Source organism: Oncorhynchus tshawytscha, linkage group LG14 (assembly GCF_018296145.1).
Source record: "Oncorhynchus tshawytscha isolate Ot180627B linkage group LG14, Otsh_v2.0, whole genome shotgun sequence".
In the NCBI taxonomy this organism is placed as follows: domain Eukaryota; kingdom Metazoa; phylum Chordata; class Actinopteri; order Salmoniformes; family Salmonidae; genus Oncorhynchus; species Oncorhynchus tshawytscha.
The window spans coordinates 6,196,543-6,218,722 of NC_056442.1; the positions used below are offsets into that span (position 1 = coordinate 6,196,543).

General features: G+C 43.8%; 2 protein-coding genes across 2 annotated transcripts; one reads left to right on the top strand and one right to left on the bottom strand.

Annotated features, from left to right (window-relative positions):
- The first annotated feature begins 1,565 nt into the window (after nt 1-1,565).
- On the top strand, nt 1,566-7,254 carry LOC112266442 (ATP synthase subunit beta, mitochondrial). The gene is made up of 9 exons (XM_024443912.2): nt 1,566-1,720; nt 3,809-3,982; nt 4,174-4,348; nt 4,539-4,660; nt 4,748-4,932; nt 5,514-5,795; nt 5,926-6,138; nt 6,479-6,680; nt 6,991-7,254. The coding sequence occupies exons 1-9, from the start codon at nt 1,618-1,620 to the stop codon at nt 7,086-7,088; spliced, it is 1,554 nt and encodes a 517-aa protein (XP_024299680.1). The 5' UTR covers nt 1,566-1,617; the 3' UTR covers nt 7,089-7,254.
- Nucleotides 7,255-9,982: 2,728 nt separating this feature from the next.
- LOC112266443 (retinol dehydrogenase 7) lies at nt 9,983-18,482 on the bottom strand. The gene is made up of 5 exons (XM_024443913.2): nt 18,359-18,482; nt 11,913-12,227; nt 10,994-11,252; nt 10,621-10,784; nt 9,983-10,397 (listed from the first exon to the last, which is right to left on the bottom strand). The coding sequence occupies exons 2-5, from the start codon at nt 12,223-12,225 to the stop codon at nt 10,174-10,176; spliced, it is 960 nt and encodes a 319-aa protein (XP_024299681.1). The 5' UTR covers nt 12,226-12,227; nt 18,359-18,482; the 3' UTR covers nt 9,983-10,173.
- Nucleotides 18,483-22,180: the final 3,698 nt, after the last annotated feature.

Sequence of the window (22,180 nt, forward strand, 5' to 3'; positions counted from 1 at the left end):
TATTCAGACTCCATGACTTTATCCAGATTTTAGGTTACAGCCTTAATTCTAAAATTGATTAAATTGTTCTCCCCCCTCAATCCACACACAATACCCTATAATGACAAAGCAAAAACAAATTTAGACATTTTTGCTCATTTATAAAAAATAAAACTGAAATATCACATTTACATAAGTATTCAGACTCCATGACCCGTCACCCCAGTCTGAGGTCCTGACCGCTCTGGACAAGGATTTCTGTACTTTGTTCCAGTCATCTTTGCCTCGATCCTGATTAGTCTCCCAGTCCCTGAAGAACACCCCCACATTATGATGCTGCCACCACACTTCACTGTAGAGATGGTGCCAGGTTTCCTCCAGACGTGACACTTGGAATTCAGGCTAAAGAGTTTAATCTTGGTTTCAGACCAGAGAATCTTGTTTCTCATTGTCTGAGAGTCCTTAGATGCCTTTTGGCAAACTCCAAGTGGGCTGTCATATGCCTTTTACTTTGGAGTGACTTCTGACCGGCCACTCTACCATAAAGCCCTTATTGTTGGAGTGCTGTAGGGATGGTTGTCCTTCTGGAAGGTTCTCCCATCTCCACAGAGGAACTCTAGAGCTCGGTCAGAGTGACCATCAGGTTTTTGGTCACCTCCCTGACCAAGGCCCTTCTCCCCACCGATTGCTCAGTTTGGCCGGGCGGCCAGCTCTAGGAAAAGTGTTGGTGGTTCCAAACGTCTTCCATTTAAGAATGATGGAGGCTACTGTGTTCTTGAGGACCTTCAATGCTGCAGAATCTTTTGGTACCCTTCCCCAGAAATGTGCCCCGACACAATCACGTCTCGGGGGCACTACGGACAATTTCTTCAACCTCATGGCTTGGTTTTTGCTCTGACATGCTCTGTCAACTGTGGGACCTTATATAGACAGGTGTGTGCCTTTTAATATCCAATCAATTGAATTTACTCCAATCAAGTTGTAGAAACATTTAAAGGATGATCAATGGAAACAGGATACACCTGAGCTCAATTTGAGTCTCATAGCAAAGGGTTTGAATAAAATATTTCAGTTTTTTATTTGTAATAAATTTGCAAAAATGTCTAAAAACCTGTTTTCGGTTTGTCTTTATGGGGTATTGTGCGTAGATTGCTGAAGATTATTTAAAAAAAAATCAATTTTAGAATAAGGCTATAATGTAACAAAATGTGGGAAAAGTCAAGGGGTCTGAATAGTTTCCAAAGGCAATGTATGTTTGTGTGTTGCTGTGTTTTGGGGAGATGGATATTCACTTACTGCATTACACACACACACACACACACACACACACACACACACACAGACACACACACCTATAGTGACCTTGAGTTTGAATGTTGTTATCTAGGTTGTTAGAACATTGTACATGATTATTCTTACTGAATTGACATGATACGTGATTTGTAATGTTGCGAAGACAATTACAAGTGTTGTAGTATGACAGTAATATGTGGAAGTAGCAATCAATGCAAAATAAATCAATAAGTGCGCCTGCTCAGTTTGGCCCTGGAGTTGCGCGCACGCTCAGTTCAGCTCCGCGGTCATTCATTATAAAGGCACAAGTCGTTTCGTCTCTTTCCACCTTCAGCCATTTTGACAATGTTAGGAGCTGTGGGACGCTGCTGCACCGGGGCTCTCCAGGCACTTAAGCCTGGGGTCCAGCCCCTGAAGGCCCTCGTTGGCTCTCCATCTGTCCTTGGACGTAAGTTTTGCAAGCATATTACAGAGGTAGCTAATGAATTGTAAAAACCGTTTGGAACAGAACTGGTATTAGGCTAACTGCTAGTCAACTTTAGCCCAAAGCAAAACGCTGGCTTTCTTCAGTGTAGCAGGCCTCACATTTTTTTTACCATGCTTAATTTCTCGTCTACTAGTTTAATGTTGAACGTGGAACTTACGCCATGCATTCGATTTAGTAGTTATATTAATGTGACTTAAGTACATATAGCTGAATGACATGATTTTTGTGTAAATTGAAATGACCTTTGTATGACATGAGGTTTGGAGGCTTGCGCTAGCGAGTCCATACTGTGGCTAGTTAGCCAGCCAACGTCAAGTGTCATTCAATTACTAAATGAACCACTGTCGGTGTTATTTCGTAGTCAAATAGTTTATAACGAGTATAAATGAATTTCAAAATATTTTTCTTAACTAGCAGTTGGACTTCTTCACACGTTGTCTGGTTAATGTACCGTTACAGTAGTTTGCTAGCCATCTGACAGCTAGCTAGGGTTCACTTATTATGCGAAGTTACAAAAATACCAATTGTCACCCTAGTAGCTCGGTTGGCTTGACATGTGTCGGTCTTCGAAGGTATTCGTTTTCTAATAATTTAACTAGCTTGCTGATACTTTAACTGCTGAGCTGTAGCATTTCTCCTGCACAACATGGCCGAAAATACTTGACATTGAGTTTGCTTCGGTGTTTCAGACCTCCCAACATGCACCAATTTTGCGTACCAACTACGCAATTCTCTGTTAGGTACGACATCCGAGTTAAAAGTACCCAGAAATGAATAGGGCCTGAATTTTATTTTATTTCACTTTTCATCAAATTAATCCACTGAGTAAATTTAACGTCCAGATTCTCGAGCTGCAACACAGACATGTAACGGAGTTTTGTCTACGGACATGGCGATTAATATATCATTATTCGACTTGCCCCCCTCCTGTTTGTTGTGATGCTGAGTTTGCCAACTGTCAGCTGTACGTAAACACATGGACAAATTCAGTTTCGACTCCCTGTGTTGTGGAAAGGTAAACACATTGTTTCAAGCGTTAGTTAGTTAGTGAACATAAGATGGACATTCAGTGGGCTCTGAAGTGCCAGCAGTTCACTCGCATTTGTTAGTGAGAAATTTAAATGGAAATACGAAAAATAACTGCTCTCAATTGTGCGAGTGATACATTTAATTATGCGTCCCATTAGTTGTATTTCCACGTAATATTACGCGGATCACGCAACCTCATAGACTAACTGTAATTATGATCCGCGCCACAATTTATTTTTTATTTTTTAATATAATCAAAATAAATAAGCATCTAAGCATTAAATGGAGTCGGGAGTTTAGAAAACTGCGGGATTAAGAATGAGTGTCCGTTATCAGCTATAGAGGCAATGCTTCTAAAATGCCTTTGCACTAGATTTGAGGTTTTCTCAATTTCGAAAATCTGAAATGATGAATGTGCTGCAAAGAAATAGACTGAAACACTGGCCTCTTCTAGCGAACAGCGTTCAGATTCCCTTTGTGTAGCCAGTTTGCGGTCTGTATTCTTATGGATGATATGTATATTTGATGCTCAGCTTCAGACATTTGTTCTTATCATATCAGTTAATGGGTTTTTATCGTGGATAAGACTTTTGTACATAATTTGTTTAATTTAACAAACTCTGAGAATGGATGCCTTTTGTGTTTCTAGTTGGATCTTGTTAGTGACTTTTACCATGTGTAAATGGAATGCTGTCAAAAATATTCCAACATTTTTAGGCATCATTTGGTACAATTCTATAATTGTAGTACTCAGGAAAGGAAAGAGCCCCAATTTAGGGTGTGGTATGCATGTTAGTTGAATCTCCAATTTGCTGCCTGTGTCTGGTACTCTAAAAAGTTGGACAGGGTTGGCAGGTCTGGTGTTTTCTCTTGTGCACATGGCTAACTACACAGGTGATGTTACATTTCCAACTCCTTGCATTGTGTAGGCTAGGTTGGCAAGGGTCAGCAGACATGGCGTATTATTGCTATTTCACTCACAACAGGGTCATACGGTTCTTGGTCAATGCACTTTTACAGGTAGAGACTACGTTGCACCTGCTGCTGCTGCCGCCTTTGCCCATGGAAGGATTGTAGCAGTCATCGGTGCTGTTGTCGACGTCCAGTTTGATGAGGGCCTCCCACCCATCCTCAATGCACTGGAAGTTGCTGGTCGTGAGTCCAGGCTAGTGCTGGAGGTGGCACAACATCTTGGTAAATAATTTGACCTGCATTTAGAGGCAGCCTAATTTGTGTAGAACTGTCTTTCTTTTAAGCCAATAATTGGGCAGAGGTCAGGATTTGTCTATTTGTGTAAACACAGCCATTGTTTGCAAAGACATTGTACCAACATTGCGTAATCAATAACAGCTTATTGGGATGAAATTTGTTATGTTGACTTTCAGGTGAGAACACTGTGCGTACCATTGCCATGGATGGTACAGAAGGTCTTGTCCGTGGACAGAAGGTTGTGGACACTGGCGATCCCATCAGAATCCCAGTTGGTCCTGAGACCCTGGGCAGAATCATGAACGTCATTGGGGAGCCCATTGACGAGAGGGGACCCATCTCCACTAAGCAGTAAGCACTTTGTCTATCAGCCAATTTATAGTTTTAGATATGGCAATCACAATATTTACATCCATATTCAATTATTTTAATGTATGACTACTAGAATTGTCTTGAGACTCTGAATGATACACAATTGGAAATTGCTTGTTCAAAGTGAAGTGGCTCTGATTCTACCTTTTTTTTTTTTTTTGTTGATTAGGACAGCAGCCATCCATGCTGAGGCCCCGGAGTTCACTGACATGAGTGTGGAGCAGGAGATCCTGGTAACTGGCATCAAGGTGGTAGATCTTCTGGCTCCCTATGCCAAGGGAGGCAAAATCGGTACGTGGGACAACCAACATCCTCATTCATTTTTTTGCAATTAGCTAATTGAAGTTTAATGACAGTAAGTTGCTTTCCTTTCTATAGGTCTGTTTGGTGGTGCTGGTGTGGGCAAGACTGTGTTGATCATGGAGCTGATTAACAACGTGGCCAAGGCCCATGGTGGTTACTCTGTGTTTGCCGGCGTGGGAGAGCGTACCCGTGAGGGAAATGACTTGTACCATGAGATGATTGAGTCGGGTGTCATAAACCTGAAGGACGACACCTCCAAGGTGACCAACTGGTTACATTTGACAGTCATAAGCAGGTGCCTCTAAGGAGTCTTATACAGATTGATGGTATTTAAAGCTGTCACAGGGGAAAAATATCCCCCAGTTGAATGTCAAAATATAAGGTGCAAATATACAGGAATTGCTCTGACATTTCCTGGTTGCATAAATCCAAAGTCAGGTTTCCCAAAAAGTTACATATTCTGGCTTTAAGTAGCATATCACCAGTCTGGAAAGTTGCCCTCATTACCCACATGACTTGATGTTCACATCAGCTTTACCCTTCGAACACACCGACAGCGTCATTGCATTTTGGTACACCAGAATTGCATTCATTTCCATTGAAATGCTATGTTTCCTTGCAGAGGTAGTTGTGTTCGGTGTGGTACATACGCTGGATTTATAGAATGTGTGCGTAGACTGCTTGACAGAAAAAGGGGCGCAAAGGTGAATTTTGTATACATATCCAGATGATGCTGTGTACTATTTTGTGCAATAACTGTCAGTGTGTGTGCGATGCATCAGTTTCTATTATGGGTTGACCTAGATGTATTCTCTAACTGTGCTCTCCTCCAAACCCCTAGGTAGCACTGGTGTATGGACAAATGAACGAGCCCCCAGGCGCCCGTGCCCGTGTGGCTCTGACTGGTCTGACCGTGGCTGAGTATTTCCGTGACCAGGAGGGTCAGGATGTGCTGCTCTTCATCGACAACATCTTCCGCTTCACCCAGGCTGGCTCCGAGGTGTCTGCTCTGCTGGGTCGAATCCCCTCCGCTGTGGGTTACCAGCCCACCCTTGCCACTGACATGGGTACCATGCAGGAGAGAATCACCACCACCAAGAAGGGTTCCATCACCTCTGTGCAGGTAAGCTGGAGTTCAAGCAGCAAAGGCCTGTTGGAGGGCCATGCTAACATGGCAGTCTGTAGTACCCAATAGTCTGATATTGCTTCAAGACTGAAATGCTACTTGTCACTAACAACCTGTCTTCTCTAAGGCAATCTATGTGCCAGCTGATGATTTGACTGATCCTGCCCCTGCCACCACCTTCGCTCACTTGGACGCCACCACGGTGTTGTCCCGTGCCATCGCTGAGCTGGGAATCTATCCCGCTGTGGATCCCCTGGATTCCACCTCCCGTATCATGGACCCCAACATTGTCGGCGCCGAGCACTATGACGTTGCTCGTGGCGTGCAGAAGATCCTCCAGGTTAGTGTCTTATAGCCCCCCAGTGTATCGGTCACCCCAGCCATTGAGTTTATTTATTTTTTAAACGGGGACAGTGCACATTAATTTGTTTCAGTAGAAGTGCTGGATTGGCAAATTTTAACTGCACACACTGGCAGGTTATTAAACCATTCCCATGACAATGAGCACATGCAGAACAATGTAGGACAAGCAACACATAGCATGTAGACAGAGCAATAACAATGGCGTAAAATGCTTAAAAGCAACAGCGTTACACACCTCACAAGCTACAGACATGGAAAGCGGCAGTATACAGCTTCTAATAATGAATGACATTATGCCTACAACTCTCGCCTCTCAGGACTACAAGTCCCTGCAGGATATCATTGCCATCCTGGGTATGGATGAGTTGTCTGAGGAGGACAAGCTGATTGTGTCTCGTGCCCGCAAGATCCAGCGTTTCCTGTCCCAGCCTTTCCAGGTGGCGGAGGTCTTCACTGGTCACGCTGGCAAGCTGGTGCCACTCAAAGAGACCATCAGTGGCTTCCAGAGCATTCTAAATGGTACGTAGTACTTGTGATTAGGTTTAAAGATACTCTGCGATATGATGTAGATACGAGAAGTTAAAAGCTTGGTAGGTCAATTTCTGCAACTACTAAGTGTTGGAGGCATGAGGTTCAACTTTGCTGTTTTGGTGCCGTGGCTCCCATGTAACCGAGTCAAATCATGCACATAGTCTTGCAACTCGCTTATTGCAATATCTGCAGTGCTGCTATTGGCAACATTTCAGTCAGTCTACCTTATGAATTTCCTTGGTGTTGTCTGTGAAATTCTGATTTTCTTGAGCTAAGTGTGGTCATTCTTTCCCTCCAGGTGAGTACGATGCCCTGCCCGAGCAGGCTTTCTACATGGTCGGACCCATTGAGGAGGTGGTTGAGAAGGCTGCACAGATGGCTAAGGATCTCGCATAAGTTCATCTAACTGAGGGGAGGAGGGAGAAAAGCAAAACACAGGGTTTTGTAGAAGGTGCACTTGATTTGTAAGAATGTCACATGCAACAAATATCTGTATTGTCATCCAAAAAGTTATATTTAATGTTTCCAATGAAAGATGGAATAAAGATCTGTCTTGACAATTTGGTTTGGTCTCGTCTGTATTTTGTAGCATTTTTTAAATGTTGCAATGCTATTCTGGTCTGGGTGCTGTCAGACTTGTTGTAAAATGTCATCCTACAGCACTGATCCACTAGATGGCGTTCAAAGGCTTTGTACAATGCTTGAGTGAATAAATAAAATGGCTGTTAAAGTTGAGGGGAGTTTGTCATTCCTTGCACAAAGTGCAGTGATCTATTCGTAAGATGCTTTTTAGACCAGCATGTGATGCATTTTAAGACTTACAGTAACTATAAAATGCTGGCTGTCTTTGTTGGCTTACTGCTGAGACAAGCCATGTTGACATAAAGGTGCAATATGCAGAAATCATTGCCATTAGCTGGTTGCTAATAGTTTGCCTATTTAATTTGTGACAAGCCATGTAGACTCATTGTACCCTCAAACTGGTGTGAAACCTCATTCAACCAAGTATTGTTTGTTGCTGGTGTACAAAGACTCAAATGGGAAAGATGTACTGCTTTTTAGACAGGATTTCAATGAGTAATGGATTCATATAACTAAATTGATTGGGTTGCTATAGCTAAATACAGCTATGAAGAGTTCAAAAACTAGACTGCACTAACATGCAGTCCAGATTCCTACCACAGCTGCAATTGTAAAGGCCATCTGGCATTCGTTCTGATACTAAGCAACTTTTCTTTGCAGCTACATTTTGACAAGTGCGTGGAGGACAAGTTTGAACTCGATAGCCCTGCTGAGCAGAGAAATGGTCGTGGACATGTTTAATGTACAGTACCAGTCAAAAGTTTGGACCCCTATTGAATGGTTATTTTTACTATTTTCTACATTGTAGAACAATGACCACACTAGGATCATGTAACCAGTGAAATATCTTGTATTTGATATTCTAAGTAGACACACTTTGCTTTGACTGCTTTCAGTCTTGGCATTCTCTCAACCAACTTCATGAGGTTGTCACCTGGAATGCATTTAAATTAACAGGTGTGCCTTGTTAATTTGTGGAATGTCTTTAATGCGTTTGAGCCAATCTGTTGCATTGACATGGTTGGGGTGGTATATATAAGGTCTTTTACCAAATAGGACTAAGTCTGTAGTAAGAACCGCTCAAATAAGCAAAGAGAAACGACAGTCCATTAATTTAAGACCTGGTCAGTCAATCTGGAAAATTTCAAGTACGTACATTGAAGTTTCAAGTGCAGTAGCAAAAACCAAGCACTAGGAAACTGGCTCTCGTGAGGACTGCCACAGGAAAGGAAGACAGAGTTACCTTTTCTACAGTATCATTTCATTTATCAGACTCAGAAATTGCAGTCCAAGTAAATGCTTCGCAGATTAACAGACACATCTCAACAACTGTTCAAAGGCGACTGCGTGAATCAGGCTTTCATGGTTGAATTGCTGCAAAGAAACTTCAAAAGGACACCAATAAGATGACTTGTTTGTACCAAGAAACACGAGCAAGGGACATCAGACAGGTTGAAATCTGTCCTTGGGCTGATGAGTCCACATTTGAGATTTTTGGTTTCAACTACAGTGCCTTTGTGAGATGCAAAATAGGTGAACGGATGATCTCCGCATGTGTGGTTCCACTGAAGCATGGAGGTGGTGATAGTGATTTAAAATTCAAGGCACACTTAACCAGCATGGCTACCACAGCATCTGGTTTGCGCTTAGTGGGACTATAATTTGTTTTTCAATAGGACAATGACCCAAAACATACTTCCAGGCTGTGTAAGGGCTATTTGACCAAAGAGAGTGTTGGAGGGCAGATGACCTGATGATCAGATGACCTGGCCTTCACAATAACCCAACCTCAACCCAATTGAGATAGTTTGGGATGAGTTGAACCGCAAAGTGAAGGAAAAGCAGACAAGTGCTCAGTGTATGTGGGAACTCGATAACGACTGTTGGAAAAGCATTCCAGGTGATTCTGGTTGAGAGAATGCCAAGAGTATGCAAAGCTGTCATTGAGTCAAAGGGTGGCTATTTTGAAGATTCTAAAATATATTTTGACTTAACACTTTTTTGCTTACTACATTATTCCATTTCATAGTTTTGATGTATTCTCTATTCTAGAATGTAGAAAATCATCAAAATAAAGAAAAAACCTTGAATGAGTATGTGTGTCCAAACTTTTGACTGGTACTGTATGTATTTAAGGTAGAAATCTGACATGGGCTGCAAGATCGAAATAAGTACGTAAATCTTTCATAGACTTATCTTCTCCCAATATTTATATTTTTTATAGAATTTAATATTTCATTCCCGAACGTAGAGGTATTTGAATCATAGAGGCTAATATCAGTGAAGTTGAAAGATTCTGAATGATTCAAAGCTTGTAAACTTCCTTTTTGGTCAATTATTGCAGGTTAACCTTCAACATACCAATATCAGCACACCAAGGACAAAGACTGTCAAACCTTGACCTTAATCCCCATTTATCTTGTAAAGTTCTCAAAGACCAACCCAACACTGCCCATGTCATACTGGCCAGAGATGGAAGAGGAAGTGAGACATCCCACTAATTTTCTGTTTCAATGGAAGTCAATGAATTAAGTAGACCAGACCCAGCTGCGATTGAATTGGTGTCCATGGTAGAGCCACTCCCTTAGGTAAACTGTAACTGATTTTTTTCTCCAATGATGAACGGCCTGAGTGAACTGTCTTCAGTTATCCACCATCTTTGATACGGGCATAGAGAATGCACTGAATAAAAGAGGGCAAACAAGTGGTACCAAATAGCAGTTATGGAATTTATTTCTTTGTCAGAGAATAAACCATGTCAAAGCTTACATCATACTGTATTTTGGCGTGCACACCGTAGGATACAAAAAGTGTTTTATACATTGAAGACAAGCAGTAGCACAGCACAATAAAGTATTTGTTCTGACAGTATATAAACACTGGCAATCTTACGTCAGCCTTAGTAGACAGCCTTGGCTGGAATGATGGCTTTCTTGAGCAGTAGCCAGTCAGTGAACCTGGTTGGCATGTAGGACATAGGGATCCAGAAGAACTTGGCGTCCCACCCTGGCGAGTAACGGGTGCGAGGACGGACTGCAGCGACAGCGTGCTCCATACAGCTCACCACCTTCATCAGGTCGGCGTCGGACATCTTGTCAAGCTTCTCCCTCATCCTCACCTCCACTAGAAGGGACAGGGAAGGTTTGTCTTTAGCTATTCAAGATGGTCACTTACACTAGAACATTGGGGTGAATAATGCTTTCTGAATAGATCAAATCCTTTGCAAGACTGATGTCACAGAGGGCAGACATAATTAAAAAACAGCCACATTTTGCATAGGCTATAGAAAACATTTGTGCAAATTAATACATTCCAGAATTTAGGAAAATAAAACTTTTATATTTACCCTTGTCCAAATAATCATGTCCATAATCATCTCTGACTTCTTGTGGCATCTTCTCCCACAGCTGCTTGAAGCTTTTCCCCAGGACTATCCAGTCGGTCATGGTGGTCTTGAAAAAGCCTGGCTCAATGCAGAGGACTTTGACCCCGAAAGGTACCATGTTTCTCCTGAAAAACAAGGTAACAAAACTTCTGTTTACAAAATTTCCTCTGATATGTTACAGATTTTTATAGTTTCATTCGCTGAAGTCAAACAGTCAAAGTTGTATTGCTTATGGTTCACCATTGCTAGATGACTGAATGTATGTAAAAAATAAATAAATAATTAAAACACAGATGAAAAATATGGCATGGATAGGATAATGTTCTTGTTTCACCTGAGACTGTCATTGAAGGCCTCGACTCCAAACTTAGACACAGTGTAAGGTCCTCCACCTGGACTGATCCTGCCGAACACACTGGCTACGTTGACCACGCGACCCCTGGCCTTCTTGATGAGGGGCAGCACACTCAGGGTGACTGCGATGACCCCGTTCAGGTTCACGTCCAGCATGGACTTGTAGTCATCAATGGTCAGCCAATCACATGGGGCCGAGGGCATGGCCACGCCTGCGTTGTTCACCACAGCCCACAGGCCTAGAAGGTGACAGGTTATTAGGTAGCTCTATGAACATGCATTATTTCACATAAGGACAAAGATACCGGCACTCGGGCCTCCCGGGTAGCGCAGTGGTCTAAGGCACTGCATCGCAGTGCTAGCTGTGCCACCAGAGACTCTGGGTTCGAGCCCAGGCTCTGTCGCAGCCAGCCGCGACCGGGGGGGTCCATGGGGCGATGCACAATTGGCCTAGCGTCGTCCGGGTTAGGCCAGTAGGGATATCGTTGTCTCATCGCGCACTAGCAACTTCTGTGGCGGGCCGGGCGCAGTGCACGCTAACCAGGTCGTGAGATACACGGTGTTTCCTCCAACACATTGGTGCGACTGGCTTCCGGGTTGGATGCACGCTGTGTAAAGAAGCAGTGGCTTGGTTGGGTTGTGTTTCGGAGGACGCATGGCCTTCGACCGTCGTCTCTCCTGAGCCCGTACGGGAGTTATAGCGATGAGACAAGATAGTAACTACTAACAATTGGATACCACGAAATTGGGGAGAAAAGGTTTTTTATTTTTTATTAAAATACCGGCACTCAACATGAATGTCAACACATGTAACTGAACTGGTAATATTGCATAATTTGACTGGAAACAAATGATGATGATAGGACTGTTTCATTTTCAATATAAACACAGACACTCACCCCTAGTCCCAACTTTGTCTTTAATCAAAGCAGCTGCTTTGTCGACGTTCTCGTTCTTTTTGACATCCAGGTGGAGGGTGGTGAATCTGCCTGAACAGGCCTTCCTCAGATCTTCCTCTCCCTTCTCTGTGAAGCAGGATGCGATCACACAGAAACCCAGCTCGTCCAGATGTCTGGCCAGTAGGTTGCCGAAACCAGAGTCACACCCCGTGATGTAGACATATTTGTCTCCTTTGCCTGGGACTCTTGGGATCTCCCGGAACCAGCGGTACAGGTAGTAAAACACCACCAGTCCAAGCAGGTACAGAAACATGTCTGGGGACAGGATGAGACAGACAGCCTTTTAATAAGTCGTCTCTAGTCTATCAACATTTTAAGCTAAAGGTTCTGATCTGTTGTGTCAGCCACATTGTATAAAACAGTTTTTTAGATGCTACTGGTTGTATTCATTTGGGATCTATCGCATCCCACAACTGTCCCAGACTATGTTTGGAATATTTATTTCTCACACAGAATTCAATAGTCAACTTTTGTTCTATGGGGGATAGTAGACTGACATAGGCTAGTGATTTTGCTGTTCATTAGGCCTACTCATCTTGTTGGCTGATGAAAAGTAAATGTGATCAGTTCTTCCAATATCTTCAATATGCAACACGGAATTGGATAAGGATGCACACAGTTGCATCCCCAAACAGTTGCATCCCCAATGGGTCTGTCTTAACTTGTAGCCTGTGGATTGCGCAGCACTCGGGGAGAAGGGCACAACACAGCACTCTGGGCTGCAAAATGCATGGATTTTATAGGGTGCATTACGGCCACAAAGGGGATGCTGCCGTTAAAATCGAGGCATTATCAAGTGCTTGTCAAATTGTGAATGAGCCACTATTGGAGTGTGTACAGATGCAAAAAAACTAAGCAGAGCTCATGCCTTTCAAGCGACTTTTTTCAAATCATCATTAGAGTCTCGTGATGCAGCCTTCCAATAAATTAAAAATCAAACCAAATACCCCAACATTTATAGAACTACTAAAGTTACATTAATAACTTTAAATTAAGCATATAGGACTACCTATTTCTTTGTTAACCGCTCAACACAGAATAGCCGCCGCATGTGCGCACTCCCTCAAATCGTTTGGAAAAAATATTCATATTTTATTCAGCTTTGTTCAATTGTATTCTTCATAATATAAAATAATGCCATGGAATTATAAGCTAATCTTATCTTCTAAATGAACTAGTGTAGCCTACAGCCATTTGGCATAGCCACATCAAGACAACTCAGAGTATGCTATTCTTTTCTTCTGAAATATACTATAATTTTCTTCATATCATGCTTTTTTAGACCTGTTTAAAGTAAATAATGGATTTATTGTGAAAGTCTAGGCTACATTCAGTGGTGTAAAGTACTTAAGTAAAAATACGTTAAAGTACTACTTAAGTTTTTTTGGGTATCTATACTTTCCTATTTTTGATGACTTTTACTTTACTACATTCCTGAATAAAATCATGTACTTTTTACTCCATACATTTTCCCTGACACCCAAAAGTACTCGTTACATTTTGAATGCTTAGCAGGACAGGAAAATTGTATATGTCACCCCCTGGTCAAAGTATTTTGTGTTTATCTTTATGTATTTGGTCAGGCCAGGGTGTGGCATGGGGTTTTTGTAATTGTGGTGTGTTTGTCTTGGGGTTTTGGTGGTGGTATTGGGATTGTAGCTTAGTGGGTTGTCTAGCAAAGTCTATGGCTGTCTGGAGTGGTTCTCAATCAGAGGCAGGTGCTTATCGTTGTCTCTGATTGGGAACCATATTTAGGCAGCCATATTCTTTGAGTTTGTCGTGGGTGATTGTCCTTAGTGTCCTATGTGTACTCTCTGTTAGTTTGCACCAGATAGGCTGTTTCGGTTCGTTTATTGTTTTTTGTAAGTTTGTGTTTCTTTGTTGTATTAAATATGGATCGCAATCGACACGCTGCAGTTTGGTCCGACTCTCCTTCATCACCACTAGAAAACCGTTACAGAATCACCCACCAACCAAGGACCAAGCGGCGTGGTAAACAGCAGCAGCAGCAGCAAAGGCAGCAGCAGGAGCAAAGGCAGCAGCAGGAGAAGCAACAGAGGCAGCAGCAGCATTGGGAGAGGCTGCACTCTTTGGATAAATGGACTTGGGAGGAGATCCTTGACGGACAAGGACCCTGGGCAGAGCCATGGATGGAATTGGAGCTGTCGGCGAAGCAGAGTGCTGAGTCTGAGAGTGTGGAGGATGTATTGGACAGAGTAGAAAGAAAGGTGTGGGCTTGGCATAGCATGCACGGCATACCAGTGCCAGCACCATGCATCAGGCCTACAGTGCGTCCCACCTGTTCAGCGCAGCCAGAGCCTTTCTCCTCTCCTGCGCGGCCGGAGTCTCCCGCCTGTTCAGCGCAGCCAGTCTACAAGGAGCTGCCAGTCTGTAAGGAGCTGTCAGTCTACATGAAGCAGCCAGAGATGTCAGTCTGCAAGGAGCTGTCAGTCTGCACGGAGCTGCCAGTCTGCACGGAGCTGCCAGTCTGCACGGAGCTGCCAGTCTGCACGGAGCTGCCAGTCTGCACGGAGCCGCCAGAGCTGTCAGCCTACATGGAGCAGCCAGAGCTGTCAGTCTGCATGGAAGCAGCCAGAGATGTCAGTCTGCATGGAGCCAGAGAGCCAGTCTGCAAGGAGCTGTCAGTCTGCAAGGAGCTGTCAGTCTGCAAGGAGCTGTCAGTCTGCACGGAGCTGTCAGTCTGCACGGAGCTGTCAGTCTGCACGGAGCTGTCAGTCTGCACGGAGCTGTCAGTCTGCACGGAGCTGTCAGTCTGCAAGGAGCTGCCAGGCTGCAAGGAGCAGCCAGTCAGCACGGAGCCGCCAGAGCTGTCAGTCTGTAAGAAGCCGCCAGAGCTGTCAGCCTATATGGAGCAGCTAGTGCCGCCAGTCTGCCCAGCGCCGCCAGTGCCCCCCGTCTGCCCAGCGCCGCCAGTCTGCCCAGCGCCGCCAGTCTGCCCAGCACCGCCAGTCTGCCCAGCACCGCCAGTCTGCCCAGCACCGCCAGTCTGCCCAGCACCGCCAGTCTGCCCAGCGTCGCCAGTCTGCCCAGCGCCGCCAGATCTGCCAGTCAGCCAGACTCTTCCAGATCTGCCAGACTCTTCCAGATCTGCCAGTCAACCAGACTCTTCCAGATCTGCCAGTCAGCCAGACTCTTCCAGATCTGCCAGTCAACCAGACTCTTCCAGATCTGCCAGTCAACCAGACTCTTCCAGATCCGCCAGTCAGCCAGACTCTTCCAGATCTGCCAGTCAACCAGACTCCTTCCAGATCTGCCAGTCAACCAGACTCTTCCAGATCTGCCAGTCAACCAGACTCTTCCAGATCTGCCAGTCAACCAGGATCCGCCAGTCGACCAGGATCCGCCAGAACTGCCAGTCGGCCAGGATCTGCCAGTCAGCCAGGATCCGCAAGTCTGCCAGGATCAGTTAGATCCGCCATTCAGCCAGGATCCGCCAGTCGGCCAGGATCCGCCAGTCGGCCAGGATCAGCCAGGATCAGCCAGTCTGCCAGGATCCGCCAGTCTGCCAGGATCCGCCAGTCTGCCGGGATCTGCCAGAACTGCCAGTCAACCAGGATCCGCCAGTCAACCAGACTCTTCCAGATCTGCCAGTCAACCAGACTCTTCCAGATCTGCCAGTCAACCAGACTCTTCCAGATCTGCCAGTCAATCAGACTCTTCCAGATCCGCCAGTCAGCCGGGATCTGCCAGAACTGCCAGTCGACCAGGATCCGCCAGTCGACCAGGATCCGCCAGTCGGCCAGGATCCGCCAGTCGGCCAGGATCCGCCAGAACTGCCAGTCGGCCAGGATCTGCCAGTCAGCCAGGATCCGCCAGGATCAGTTAGATCCGCCATTCAGCCAGGATCCGCCAGTCTGCCAGGATCCGCCAGTCAGCCAGGATCCGCCAGGATCCGCCAGAAGTGCCAGTCTGCCAGGATCCGCCAGTCTGCCAGGATCCGCCAGTCTGCCAGGATCCGCCAGTCTGCCAGGATCCGCCAGTCTGCCAGGATCCGCCAGTCTGCCAGGATCCGCCAGGCCAGTCAGCCAGGATCTGCCAGGATCCGCCAGTCTGCCAGGATCCGCCAGAAGTGCCAGTCTGCCAGAAGTGCCAGTCTGCCAGGATCCGCCAGGATCCGCCAGTCTGCCAGGATCCGCCAGTCTGCCAGGATCTGCCAGGATCCGCCAGGATCTGCCAGTCGGCCAGGATCTGCCAGTCGGCCAGGATCTGCCAGTCTGCCAGGATCCGCCAGTCTGCCAGGATCCGCCAGTCTGCCAGGATCCGCCAGTCTGCCAGGATCCGCCAGTCGGCCAGGATCCGCCAGTCGGCCAGGATCCGCCAGTCTGCCAGGATCAGTTAGATCTGCCAGAAGTGCCAGTCAGCCAGGATCTGCCGGAACCACCAGCCAGCCAGGAGCTGGTAGATCTATCTACCTGCCTGAGCTTCCTCTCACTCATCTTCCTCTCACTCCCGAGCTTCCTCTCACTCCCGAGCTTCCTCTCACTCCCGAGCTTCCTCTCACTCCCGAGGTTTCTCTCACTCCCGAGCTTCCCCCTCACTCCCGAGCTTCCCCTCACTCCCGAGCTTCCCCTCACTCCCGAGCTTCCCCTCAGTCCCGAGCTGCCTCAGTCCGGAGCTGTCCTTCAGTCCCGATCTGCTCCTCAGTCCAGTGGGGTTCTGGGTGAGGACTACTAGGCCATGGTCGGCGGCGAGGGTGGACTATCCAGGGACGAAGGGAGAGGGGACTAAGACATTAAATGAGTGGGGTCCACGTCCCGCGCCGGAGCCGCCACCATGGACAGACGCCCACCCGGACCCTCCCTATTGTTTTGAGGTGCGTTCGGGAGTCCACCCTGGTCAAAGTATTTTGTGTTTATCTTTATGTATTTGGTCAGGCCAGGGTGTGGCATGGGGTTTTTGTAATTGTGGTGTGTTTGTCTTGGGGTTTTGGTGGTGGTATTGGGATTGTAGCTTAGTGGGTTGTCTAGCAAAGTCTATGGCTGTCTGGAGTGGTTCTCAATCAGAGGCAGGTGCTTATCGTTGTCTCTGATTGGGAACCATATTTAGGCAGCCATATTCTTTGAGTTTGTCGTGGGTGATTGTCCTTAGTGTCCTATGTGTACTCTCTGTTAGTTTGCACCAGATGGGCTGTTTCGGTTTCGTTTATTGTTTTTTGGAAGTTTGTGTTTCTTTGTTGTATTAAATATGGATCTCAATCGACACGCTGCAGTTTGGTCCGACTCTCCTTCATCACCACTAGAAAACCGTTACAGTATAATTCACGCACGTAAGAGAAAATACCTGGTCATCCCTACTGCTTCTGATCTGACAGACTCACTAAACACAAATGCTTTGTTTCTATATTATTTCAGTGTTGGAGTGTACCCTGGCTATCCGTAAATTTAAAAAACAAGATAATCATGCTATCTGGTTTGCTTAATATAAGGAATTTGACATGATTTATACTTTTACTTTTGATACTTAAATATATTTTAGCAAATACATTTACTTTTGATACTTAAGTATATTTAAAACACAAATACTATTTTACTTAAGTAGGATTGTACTGGGTGACTCACGTTTTCTTGAGTCATTTTCTATTAAGCCCCACCCACCATTCCTCAGTGTACCAAACAAAGTGCTTGGGCCATCACAGCAAGTTACAGAAATATGCACATTACACAATATGCGGTTAGACATACATCAAGTGGAATGATAGGATCTGCCTTTTGCAGGTCATCAGTAATATGTGTCTTGTAACAGTAGCTTATAGTAATAACGTTATTGTAGCTATACAGTCCGTAGCTGGAACAGAACAAGGATCAACAGTTATTATGTGCCTGTTTCAACGTGTACTCTTGTGCAGTTGCTCGTTGTAATTTATCCACTACAAAATGAGCCAATCTCTTGCCAAAATGTCCTTAAAACCACAACTAACAAATACTATTGAAAATGTGGTTCAAATAAACTGGAAGGAATCTGTGCAACACTCCTGCATTTCTATTTGAGTGTAATCTCATGTTATATGCAAGTTCTCAGTGTTTCAACTAACACAATATGTGCAGTCAGGGCGTTGACAGAAGTGAAAATCCAATGAAACCATATCAAATTACTTTTTTACTATTGAAGAAAAAAACACTGCAAGTAGAATTATATAGTGACGAGTTGGCCTAAAGAATGTCCAACTATTGTCATTAATGCCTTTTCATTGAAAAATAATAATATATTATTCGCGAGAGCTGTCAAACTCTCAATTTCAATAACATGAATGCGCACTGCCCATCACATAATAATAAATATTTGTTCGATCAATTATAATAGATTGCCTATCCTCAACTTCTGCATGTACAAGAAGACTACAGTCTGGTGGAATATTGAAGTCTTACCAGTCGAAAATGTTCCACGCCAGCGCAACAAAAGTAACAGTTTTCATAAACTACTCAAGACCAAACTCTGCACAAGGACTCTGCACAAGGACGTCACATGTCTAGTTCTGACCAATCGGAGCCAAGTTATGGCATTAGAATTAATTAGGTCAAAAATGATTTGATTCCACCTCCTTTGACAGGAACTTGAAACCATTTAACATTCTCTTGACTTCAATATGGAAGGAATATGAAATTATTCCTTTATCCATATTTCATCAATGTCTAATAGATGACTTAAAAAAAAAATTAGGCCTACCTATTACATTGCATATTAAATCCCGATATAATTAATACAAATATGATTTTTACAGAAAATGTGTTTTACATTTTAAAATATGGTTGTCATGGATTATCATTTCAAATATACTGAACAAAAATATGAACGAAACATGTAAAGTGTTCATCCCATGTTTCCTGACTTGAAATCAAAGATAACAGAAATGTTTCATATTTACAAAAGGCTAATTTATCTCAAATTTTGTGCACGCATTTGTTTATACTAACTCAATGATCACTAGATGGCGGCAAATATTTGTAGGCTATTGAAAACGGGCGTTATCAATAATATAAATACTTTCTGCTCATCCTAATTTGAGCCAGTTTGCTTACAGCAGGAAAAGGATCCTGCAGCAACAGGAAATGTTCATTATTATGTGGATTATAATTAATGGACATTTTTGGGGGGGTTGATACATTTTTCGTATGGGAAAATCAAGTCTCACATTTCATAGTGGAAATTACAAACTTCAGAAGCCTTTTTATACCTCAAATACACTACAAGTTTTACATTTCCTGGAAAGTTCTCCTGCAACAGGGTGCTCAAATTTAGATCCTACATCGGTACATTCATTGACCCCAACCAAAATAATTATCTATCACCTTATCTACCACTCTGTTAATTTCATAAAATAGGTTTTTAATTGACAGATTATGCTACATTAATTGATGAACTACTATAGACATAGTTCTGATCTAGGCAAGCTGTATTAGTAGTCAGTAAACACGACTATCTGCCAATCAATTTTAATAGTCATAGTTTAGCTACAGTAGAGCAAGAACAATGCTTGCAGTGGCCTGTAATGATCTGCAAAGTGAATTGTCATAATGTTGCTATAATAGGCAACACTACCTACTTTGGGAGTTAATCATTACGTAACAAACTGTTCGCTTATTTGGGCATGTTTCAACGAGCATGTTTCCAGAACCTTTTCTTCACGTGTCAGTAGCCTTCACAAGCGTGTCACAGCCCCAGGGGCACACAGGCCTATTCACCTGCTTCCCAATGGGGAGGGAAAACATACCATTTACAGTTACAATTCACAAACAAAAAGGAAAATTGGTTTGAGTTAAAGTACTACTCATGGAATAAGGTTGTGGGCTCAAATTGGAAGTGCAGTTGCTTGTTAGTAATGGCTTCCCAACCCCATGAAAGCAAGTAAAAGCAACAAAACATCCCAGTTAGGAGAGAACCTGTTATGACAAGACTGCTAAAATGCAAATGCAACAGAAATATAACAATTTCAGACAGATCATATCGGCTTGTTTAGGACTGAAGAGGACAGCAGCCCGGAGGGAGATGACGTGGAAGGTGTTTGACTTAGCTTCAACTCTTGGAAAGTATCCTGTCTCCACACACTGTTTGTGTTCACATGTAGAAGGGTCGATAAACTGTAATATCTGTAGATGTCATCAATGTGATATGATGAATGTGTAACACTGAGCCCAATCATCGATGGATGTCTTATAGATTTTGCCATAGTCTTTGATCACTTAAAAAAAAAATGCCAGAGCAGTTCTTTAACAAAAGTAGGCGTACCTCAGATTGTGATGGTGATTGTGACTTAATATCATTACTTGTTATATATTCTTGAAAATGATTAGCTGACGTTCTCATAACATCCATTTAGCCCTAATTTAAGAAAAACACATATACCATGAGTGCAATTGCAAGTGTAAAACCCTGATTCCTTTTCATTGCAAGGAGAGCTTTGTAGTAAAGGGTCTGGATTGGTTTTTGTACCATGCTCTCGCCTACTCTTTGCATAGCTGGATCATCGGCCCCTTGGGCAGTACGAACCGACAGGACACTTACCCCTAAACACGATCGTATGACCCCGAGTTCCAGCCTGGACCTGGCTTGCACGTGGTGCAGAGTATTTTATTCGTCTTCCAGCCCACAGCCACCCTATCAGTCTACTCTTTACCCACTATCAGTGACCACCTGCCATCTCTACAGACACACAGTGGTGGCACCAGGCTGTCAGGTGGACTCGGCTGCACATGTCTTAGTACGGACTGGAGACCATTAGTGTACTGTACAATTGGATCGACTATAATGTAAAGAAGCAGAATCCAACAAGGGTTTTAGTGCAAAGAGGAGATAAGTAGTTTTTTATTGGATTTGGGAAACAACAAGTTGGTATCTCAGTGACAATACAATATATTTCAAATGGGATGTATTTTGGCTTTGTAAATCATTTTTATTATATATTTTTCCTCTTATAAATGTATTGTAGACAGTCCAGGATGCCTGCTGAATCAGTGAAATTACACAGCATCAAAAAGCTGGGAGAAGAAAACAATTGTTTTGATGAAGGTACACCTGCATAAATATGATTATGTTCAATGCATCATTTTGATGTCATTTTCCTGACATAAACAGTGCTTTCAAAAAGTATAATATTTCTCTATCATCTCTTTATTACAGAACCTAACAACGCATTCATGTAAGTGCATCTTCCTCAGATAAAAAACAACAACACTTGTCATGACTTATATTCTGTGTGATTTGGGTTCTTGTTGGTAAAATTGATAAATTAAACTATTTATTTATTTATTTAACTAGGCAAGTCAGTTAAGAACAAATTCTTATTTACAATGAAGGCCTACTCCGGCCAAACCCGGACGATGCTGTGCCAATTGTGCATCACCCTATGGGATTCCCAATCACAGCCGGTTGTGATACAGCCTGGAATTGAACCAGGGTCTGTAGTGACACCTCTAGCACTGAGATGCAGTCGGGAGCCCATTTCTTATCATGTTTCTCAGAATTGTGACATGTAAAAACAAGGTCACATTTAATAGCATGTTCTTTTGTTTCTCCACTGCAGGACGACGGGGAACCTGGAACAGAACACAAAGTAAGTCCATCTTCACCCCCTACATTATTCCCACTCATGTCCTTTAGGCTTTGACTAATTTCTCTGTGATTGTCTCAGATCTCCAAACAAGAAGAATGAAGCTGCTATTAGGATTGGCTTCTTTCAGCTGGTAAAGTATTTTGTTTGTAATTTCTTTTCATAGAGATAAAACAAAACCGTACCTAACTCTATGGTTCCTTCAGTGAATTCCCTGTGCGGTTGTGTAGTGTTGTGTGAAGGTCACATGAAGATGTTTTTATTTCATCTCACTTGTGTGGGTGAGCTGGTTCATAACTCTTGTACATACAGTAAGAGCTTTAAACCACAACTGGACTGGAAATCATCAGAAACATGTACAAGAATGGTAGGTACAATATGAGAATGGAGCATCATGGGACAGACTCATCACACACAGGCAGCTTCCAATGGGGTGCCTTTATTTTAGCAATGACTATATTACCATCTACATGGTTACAGTGGATAAAGCATGCATATTTTGTCCAGGTAGTACATACTGAGACGGTAGGTCAGATTATCAGAACGCCTGTTGTGATGACTGACACATTGGTTGGTTGTGTGTGTGTGTGTGTGTGTGTGTGTGTATTTGCAGTTCCGTTTCGCCACATGCCGGGAGACCCTG

Excerpts from the sequence above, each read along its gene's own strand:
- LOC112266442 (XM_024443912.2), top strand. The coding sequence starts at position 1,618 with ATGTTAGGAGCTGTGGGACGCTGCTGCACCGGGGCTCTCCAGGCACTT. Across the intron at positions 4,349-4,538 it reads GGACCCATCTCCACTAAGCA|GACAGCAGCCATCCATGCTG; the intron begins GTAAGCACTTTG and ends TTTGTTGATTAG. Across the intron at positions 6,681-6,990 it reads CTTCCAGAGCATTCTAAATG|GTGAGTACGATGCCCTGCCC; the intron begins GTACGTAGTACT and ends CTTTCCCTCCAG.
- LOC112266443 (XM_024443913.2), bottom strand. The coding sequence starts at position 12,225 with ATGTTTCTGTACCTGCTTGGACTGGTGGTGTTTTACTACCTGTACCGC. Across the intron at positions 10,785-10,993 it reads GCCTTCAATGACAGTCTCAG|GAGAAACATGGTACCTTTCG; the intron begins GTGAAACAAGAA and ends CTTGTTTTTCAG. Across the intron at positions 10,398-10,620 it reads ACATGATTATTTGGACAAGG|TGGAGGTGAGGATGAGGGAG; the intron begins GTAAATATAAAA and ends TGTCCCTTCTAG.